This window comes from Plasmodium fragile (assembly GCF_000956335.1).
Source record: "Plasmodium fragile strain nilgiri unplaced genomic scaffold supercont1.4, whole genome shotgun sequence".
Classification (NCBI taxonomy): domain Eukaryota; phylum Apicomplexa; class Aconoidasida; order Haemosporida; family Plasmodiidae; genus Plasmodium; species Plasmodium fragile.
In genome coordinates, this window is record NW_012192584.1 from 453,320 (window position 1) to 462,347 (window position 9,028).

General features: G+C 40.7%; 1 protein-coding gene across 1 annotated transcript; it reads left to right on the top strand.

Annotated features, from left to right (window-relative positions):
• Positions 1-1,141: 1,141 nt before the first annotated feature.
• AK88_00548 (uncharacterized protein) lies at positions 1,142-6,868 on the top strand (the record flags this gene model as incomplete). The annotated part of the gene is made up of 1 exon (XM_012478196.1): positions 1,142-6,868. One exon carries the CDS (start codon positions 1,142-1,144, stop codon positions 6,866-6,868), a length of 5,727 nt encoding a protein of 1,908 aa, XP_012333619.1.
• Between the last annotated feature and the right edge of the window lie 2,160 nt (positions 6,869-9,028).

Below are 9,028 nucleotides of genomic sequence, written 5' to 3' on the forward strand. Positions count from 1 at the left end.
TATTTTTCTTTTTCTTTTTCGCGGCACATGGAGCTTAAGCAATGAACGCATCTTTTTGTGTCCTCCATGTAACGCTGTATAATCGGCGAATATTTCACAGGAACGACGCTAAATATGTGCTATAGAGGGAGTTCCTTTTTTTTTTCTTTTTAGCTTTCCCAAACTTATGTTGTATTGCAAAACTATTTGTACGTATAACCCTAAATGGTAATTTTCCCCATGTGGCTGATTTTTTTTTTTTTTTTTCTGTCCATTCGTGCTTTACACCCTGCGTTTTACAGAAAACGTGCAAAGCGTAAATGAAGAAATATACAGACAAATTTTTAATTATAGTTGTGTCAACATTTCGCGGTGATCTGTTTTTGTTTACTCCCCGTATGTTGCTTGTGTGTGGCGCGTAAGTCCACGTCTGTGCATGTGTGTTAGCTCGTTCATACGTATGAGTGTGTGTAAATATCTTTATTTGTGTTTTTTTTTTTTTTTTTTTCATTTGTGAGTAAAAACTCGTGTAAAATGTCACATGAACAAAGAAATAACAAAATCGGGGGAAATAGAATATAGGCTCAGCATTATTTCTGTGCGCACTTGTATGCATTGAAGTTGCAAATTGTACAATAAAGGGAAAAAAAAATAAAAGGATACATTATTACCAAGTGACATTCTTGCAAATTCAAATGTGCGCCGCGTCGCTAGCGAGTTTCCACGAGCACGTTGGCTCGTTTAGTCTTTTACCTATTTCAACATTGGAACATTTCAACACTTTACTGTTTTAATTTTTTTTTTTTTTTTCTGTCCATTCGTGCTTTACACCCTGCGTTTTACAGAAAACGTGCAAAGCGTAAATGAAGAAATATACAGACAAATTTTTAATTATAGTTGTGTCAACATTTCGCGGTGATCTGTTTTTGTTTACTCCCCGTATGTTGCTTGTGTGTGGCGCGTAAGTCCACGTCTGTGCATGTGTGTTAGCTCGTTCATACGTATGAGTGTGTGTAAATATCTTTATTTGTTTTTTTTTTTTTTTTTTTTTCATCTAAACTGTGTAAGCACGCATCTATATAGGCATAGCTGTACGTTCGTATACTCCAACTTTAAGGCTCTTCCAACGTGACATGTAACAAATTCGTTCAAACGCCAAACCATGAGGCAGTATGACAGTTTAAGCGTCAGGAAGGCGAAGAAGAGCGAAAGCATAGCTAGCTATAACAGGAAAGTTGCTTCGCTAAGCAGATTTTCAAGTCGAGAAAATAAAGCAAAAGGTTTGAAAGTAGACAAATGGGACGATGAAGATAAACTACAACTGTTTGAAAAACGGGTTCTGCATAAAGGAGTTAGTGATAAGAAAAAGATACCTACTCTTTTGAGAAGAGTCCACACGAAGCCACATGCTAGTATGGGAAGACCTACCACGCTGCTCAGGAATGAAGAACGGTGTGCCAGTATGAATATGGGCAGCCCCAAGGGGTGTAACGTGTATAGAGCTCAAACAATGACAAAAAGTATGTGTCGTAGTAGCAACATGAAACGAATCGACATTTCGGAAACCGCGAGCATTATCACCAAGTTAAGCCAGAAAAAGAAAGGCACATTGAAAAAAAACACAAAGTGTGAAATACAAGAGGAAGCAAAGAACAGCCCTAAGCAGCCAGCCCAAATGGGAAGTGAAATGCCCAGGGAGACTTACCATACAGAGGTTCTTAACAAAACCCAGTGCAGTCAAACATACGCGCCTGATGTGTTAACCACAAATTTAAGGAGGGAGGAAGGAATAATTTTTCAAAACACACAGATTCCCGCTTGGGAAAGTAAAACGAGTGAATGTGACAAAATAAATTGCACACGGACTAACAGGGATAACAGTATGCCTTGCAAATTTGCAGAGTTCACCAAATGGATGGAGGAGAAGCCCGCTGCGAAAAGCAGTGATTCAACATATTTAGAAGGAATTTTTAGACCTGCTCACATGGCTAGCTTATCTTATCGTGCACAGGAGCACTTTGCAAAGAATGCCTTGTCAAGCAGTAGCGATGCAAATGGGAGAAGGGAGCCAGGGGGGAAGCATGAACGAAGAAGTAGCCATGTGGAGGTGGCCCCCACAAACAAACTGATCAGCCATTTTGCACACCATGATCATCCGCATGTTCACCCGCAAAATCACAGTTTTACGGAAAATTCAAAGGAGTGTCAAATAACAAGGGAAGACAATTATTGTGCCAATCGTAAGGAGGACAAAAGTGGATATATTCCAATGTGGGACATAAATAGCCACAAAATTATGAGCACAGATTTTTTGCTTAAGGCCAAAGGTAGTAAGCGTTCCCTCACAGAAAAAAAAAATAACCAACACACACAAAAGGAGATTATCGCGCATGAGCATCTTCCCAGTTCGGTTAGCGAAAAGGAGGATGCCAAGTTCAGCGCGCATAAGGCCAACACGTCCGATTTGGCAATGAAGAAAAAATCCCCTCGAAGGGAAATTCCTACCAATGGGTTATTCCCTAATGAGACAACCCCATTAGATATATCAATTAAGAAAGTGCTCAATTCTGAATACGAAAAAAAAGGACTCAAAAAGGACCACATCTATTCGTATGTCCTAAGTAGCACAAATAATAATCAGGCTAATTGTACCAGCCATTCGAATTATAACGAAACTAAACTCTGCGAAAATAGGTCTTTGACAGATATTATGTTTAGAGGGAAAATAGGAAATGAAGGGAAACTGCACACATATGGTGGAGACCCTTCTAAAGGAAATTACAAAGCGGAAGAGGCAACTAGGGTTGATCACACAAACGGCGTGAAAAATGTCAATTGTATAGAAAAACCCAAATGGATGAACCTCCCATATACACAGAAAATGAGTTCACGTAATAATGGAGATATTATTCATGCTAATAGAAATACCAAAATTTTGACTTCTCTCGAGTGTGATACTCATCCCCCCTTCACTTACACCAACCTCACGCATGACATTTCTAATCATAAGTTGCCTAGAAGGAATGGCAATATCCACCTGCGCAGTGTGACGAACACAAACGCGTATTTTAAGAAGAGTGCCAGGGATGTCAATAAATGTAGTACGGATAATTTCACCGGATCGAAATGTCAAAGTGGTTATATGTGGAAAAATATTAGTAACCTGCAGGGAGGGGGCGGCACACAAGTCCATCACATTGCCCGGGGTGACCAAATTAGGAGCAACATCAACGCCGAAATGGCCACTCATGGGGTTGGACCCTCCACATTGGCAACGCATAGGGTTTTACTCGCCAGCCCCACATGCAGGCCAAGTGAATCGCCCTGTTTGAGTGACAGCAGTTCTGGATTCCCCAATTTGAACAGACCTAATTTGGCGAATAGTTCGTCCGTGGCTCATCTCCATCCCAATCAAGGGAACCATGTAGAATATGTAAGTGGGATCCCTCACCAGTTCCATCCTCCCAAAATGACGCGAAAAGAAAACCAACCCATTTGCACTACCATGATGAATAAGGCAACAGCGAATGGACCCCCCCAAATTAGCCGAACTAATGAGGTTAGTCAACACACATACAACAGTGTGTTAAGTGGATCCATAAATACGACCCCAAATAATTACCAGAAGCTTAAAAAAATATATATAGATCACAGTATGAGTGAAATAAAACACGTAAACGGGTATGTTTTAAGGGAGAGCAATCCTAATGTGGAGTCCGGCATGTCAACATGCATCTCGCAGGATGGTGCAAGGACAATGGAAAAAACGAGGGTAGAGAGTTTCCTAAAATTTGAGCAGGAACCACCGATTGTTAAGAATGAAAAAAATGTAAGTGAAATGTCAGAGGGTGAAAGTGTGCACCAAGGGAAGGGCTATATTCCGAAGATGGTCTTAGCGGATGAACCCTCCGTGGGGGAGTGTAAAAACGTCAGTCCCAACGGGGCCATGTTTAATATTCGATCCTGTGCAAGTGGCAATGTGAAGGGAGACGTGTGGAAAGAGCAAGAAGTTTGTAATAGTAATCCCTTCACTCTTAAAGACAACCACCATTCTGAAGATAAAAGCAAACGAATAGACATGGTAGTTTATCCTAATGGTACTCTTAACAATGTTACCACAAAAAACAAACAGGGACAAAGCAGTCATGGTGAAAATGTGAATATCGTTAAGCAGGCACCAAGACAGGGACAGGTAACAAGCGACCCATTATATAAAATTCCACTGCGAAATAAATTCATCAGTGCGAGTAGCACCAGGGTGATGCCCAACAGCCAAGTGCGCCATAGCAACAATGTGTTCCTCCAGCCTCCAACGTACAGAGGTGTCTGTAAGAGCGCATTGGGCAATCAAGCCAGTTTGTCTATGTCTGGTATAGAAAAGGATGGTACAGTAGCTGGGGGTAGTTTTGAAAGAAAGGCGGAAAAGGGGTCCCTTCCAAATGGACTACCTCCAAACAGCACAGTTAAATCGGCCCCAGAAAAATATTTAACCAACACGCGCACACTACTAAGTAGCAAAAGAGTCGATAATGCTACCCTGCCCTTGCTGAGTAACGGCACTGATATAAACGTCATGAAAAATCATCCCTCTGGGAAGACGCAACACAGGGTAAGGGAATATATGCAGGAAGGAGTAACTTCCCCGTACGAAGCGGGAACAACGTTGATCGATTTGAATGTGACAAAGGAGATCCCCAACCGCAATGGTTTGCCCGTTTGTAAATCGATTAGCAACAGTGACATATACAACTACTTAAAGAACAAGCACCCACAAACTCTGACTCATTTTCACCGCACAGTGTCATACAGGAATCAGAGCTTGAAAAAGGAGAAGTCCCTTACGGTTTTGTCGCAGAAGGGGGATATCAATGCGGTTGGCGGTTCGAGTGCAAAGGCGAAAGTGTTGGACGGCGCCAAATGTTGGGAACACGCAAAAGCGAGGGAACATATGTTGGACGCTGCGTTCGAATTAGACTCAAATCACAGCGTAAAAAAGGCAGTTGTGATTGGCTGCAACTACATGAGGGAGGCAGAAGGGGACAGGCTCTACGGAGCAGTTAACGATGCATACATTTTCAGCAGAGTGTTAGTTAAGTACTTTGATTTTAAACCCGAAAATATTTTGTTGCTAACGGATAGCTTACCTTCAAATGCGTATATATATGAAGATTTTGACATAAATAAAAAAAAGTACATAAGGGAAGGAGGTAGCCAAAAGACAGAAAAAGAGGAAGAAAAAATAACAAGAAAAAATTTATTTCATTTGTTCAATACGAGCAGCATAGGTAATCATGAAAAACAGGGTGTAGAAATAGAGAAGTGCAATTCGTGCAAAAATTTTGCTATTAAAAATGTCGATTTTTCATCCGAAGGTATCAGCTTGCATTTGTGGCCTACAAGGATAAACATTTTAAAGGCTGTAAATTGGCTAGTCAGAGACTCCGTACCATTTGGTTCATACGTTTTTTATTTTGCTGGGAAGAGTGTGCAAGTAGATAACATGAGTGGATGGGAAGGGGAAGGGTACGATGAAGCTTTTCTTTGTTCCGATCCCTTTAACCGCATGGTAGAACAGAACGTATTGACAGCTATTCAGTTGAAAGATTTATTGTTAAGTATAAATGCCAATGCCCAAATGACTATCGTTTTGGATTGCTCTGGTTGCCAAACCATTTTAGACCCAGCTGGGACAGAGAATTCTCTGTCTTATATAAAAGGTTGTAAGAAGAAGGGCATATGGCCAATTACGAACCCTACCAATAAGGTACACAAAGCTATCTACGATGTGACCATAATGAATAATGCCAGCATGAAAAAATACTTTTGTAAATCGAGGTACCATCAATTGATAGAAGTAGAATCCACAGCTGCTATGATTGACCCTCTGCTTCAGTCCAGTTCGTCTTTGCCCATTCCGCCCAAGGCTTACTGCTTCTGTGCAGCTACATGGGAACAAATTTCCATAGAGGGGTTATTCCCCCTTATGGAGTTTGCTCGTGTTACGCAGATTAAGGGGGTTGATACATTTGTCCACACGAAGGGGAAGAACAAAGGCTGCAAAAAAAAAGGCCATGTGAAGGGAAAAACGGGTGGAGAAGATCCATCTCGAAAGACAGGAGAACATTCAGCCAAGAAAAGTGTCTACGAGAAAAATTTCAGCTTCTCGCTAAATGTGGTGAGGATGTTTTTTAACAGTAATAACGCGGGAGGTAATAGCGGTAACGAACATACACAGGGGGCGACTTCCCTTGAGGGGAAGCAAAAGAACGCGCGCAAGGACGAATGCGGTAGTGAAGCTGTAACGGAGGAGCATGCGTGCGGCGAAACGGTCATGAACAGCAACCACAGCGACTGTTCCGAGGATGTCTCGTGCAGTGCAGAAGGAAGCGATGTGGAGGAGGAAAATGACTACGTACTCGTCAGCCACGGAGTATTCACATACTGCCTAGTTGAAGCCATTATCGAATTTAAAGAATCACAATTGAAAAATAACATTTCTGAAAGAAAAAATCAACCACTCCTACCAATGACTTTAAAAAACTTAATAATGCTTGTGAAGAAAAAAGTGGAAAATGTAAAAAATGAAAAATTAAAAAAATTAAATCAAAAACCAGAATTTACCATCCACCCAGGAGCTAATGCTAACAGTAAAAATTATTTTATCCATTATTCCAAAAATATACAATTTCAAAATTATAATTTTAATTTTATAAATTCTGACCTGTCTCCTTTTTTAAATGTTAACAAGGCGTGGGAAGAAATCAATAGAAACACCCTGAAGAGTAGGAAGTCCCTGTCCGTCACGTCCACTCTGATTAATTTGGCATCTTCCAATTATGCTAGCCAGACAAATGAGCAAATGAAAAGTTGCTACTCAATGAGGTATTAAAAGGGCGCAAAGGGGGGGGGGGGTGTAATGCATGCGCATACGTGTGTATGGGTTATAGCCCGTTGGAACGACACACGGGTGTTTGCCCTAATTAGGTAGACCATACATTTTGATCATTTTCAATTCCGCCTTTTTCAAGACGAGCGACGAGCGCGTATGTTTATACCCTTTTTGTTGACCACTCCTTTTAACCCTTTTTTTTTAATCATTTCAAATGAACAAGTCCATATCGATGGGCACCCCTTTTGAAATGTGCACAACGGTGAGCGGCAAAATGGGAATAAATATTGACCCAGTTGATAAAAGGAAACGTTTTTTTTTTTTTTTTTTTGTCACTTTACTATTTAAGCTGTTTGGTCATTTGGCGAATTCACCCGATTGTGAGACGCCCCACTGTCTATGCGCACGCAACATTGGTGCAGCATGGTGACACCTGTCATCGGTTCACCAAATTTACCCCAAAATTGGCTCATCAAAATATGGTGATAAGACGGAAAGACAAATAAGTGCATTTCCCACATAGGGTTAAAACTCTTACAATTACAACGTTGTGTTTTCCCCTTAGCAAAAGCAGCTTTATGTAAAATATACGAATTGTTAGCAAAACAATTTTGTCCAGGACATACTTGTAAAAGGATCGATTGCGTTAACCATAAAGGGGTTGTGCAAGCATTGTTTGAAAACAGCTCGCCCTATAAATGGAAGGGAAAACTATATACACCACGTTACATATATATGAGCGTAATTGTCATGTGTGTCCACAAAGGGGGTAACATTGTGCAAAGTAACAAATTCGCGCAAAGGATCATTATGTGCAGGCGGTAATCAAAATGGTCAACTTGTTTCCGCTCCGGCCTGGTTGTTTACATAAAAAATGGGGTGTGCCTATAACTTATTTGGAGTAGAAGTATAGCGACAATGTGTTCTGTTGATGGAAGAAGCATACGTCTAATTAGTCATGGCTGCGGGGGAGAAGGCCATATCTTATCGCCTTCATCAAAAAAAAAAAAAAAAAAACTTATTTTTGGACGTTTCCCGTCAGGGGTTGCTCGTAATCAGTTTTGCGCTAACAATTAGCTAATAAGTTAAAAACAGATGAAACGCGCATTTTGAATGTTTCTCCAGAGAACATTCATGTGCCTAGCGCATTTTGCATAAGTATTTAAAAGTTTTTTTTTTTCTGTTCTTAAAATTGTGCTTTCTTTTTTTTTTTGTTGAACTACAATTTTTACGTGAACGATCCAGCGCGCCTTTGGGAAAGACGCATCCGCGAAAAGGCACCATACGCAAAAACAGGCTAACAGGAACAGTTTTAAAAAAAAAAAAAAAAACACTGCCTTACGTGGGCGCTACTCCATTCTTGCTCTATCACAGATAGGCATAAAAATCCATTTCTCGGCAAAAATATAGAGAACAAAAAAGAAGAAAAAGAAAAATTCGCAAGTGGTGAAATGTACTCTCTTAATAAGGAAAAATCCTGAGGGTAGTTTTCTAAAAAAAAAAAAAAAATGCTCACATTTTTATTAGAATACCCCACTTGGGAAACCAATCATCCTGAGCTCAAGTACATTTCGCGTCTACGCAGTTAGTTCAGAATAACGCGTCATACAAGTGCATGTAACATGTGCTCAGTGATTACGTACGTAACATAATTCATGCGAAATATCGCTAACTTTCGCGCAGGAAGCTAACCAAGTTGCGTCCAGTAAGAAACTCCACGAAGGCGCACAGCATTGTTCGGTAGCTGCCCCCCCCTCGACTCCTGATATGCAGTGATAGTTCATGCCTCCTCCTTCACATTGGATATGAAGTTGGTCTTTTTATGGAAACGCAGAATATACCTAATCGCCAGTTGAGCAGCTTTCAACTCGGGGAGAGAAGAATTGTAAAGTATACTCCACATACATAGACTGTATTTTGACGGCGGAAAAAAGGCAGTGAACAGTCGTCCACATGAAGAGTAGTAATTCGAAGAGACGACTGAAAAGCTCGAAGTAGTAGTGTATTCTCTTAAAGGGCGGCATACCTATAGTTGAAGAAAACGCGCCAGGTAGCCTCTCCCCCCGTTAAGCGGCCCTTGGAAGCGCTGACCACAGTGATAATACACTTCACGGGGAAGGCACGAAATATTGCCAAAAAAAAAAAAAAAAAAAAAAAAAG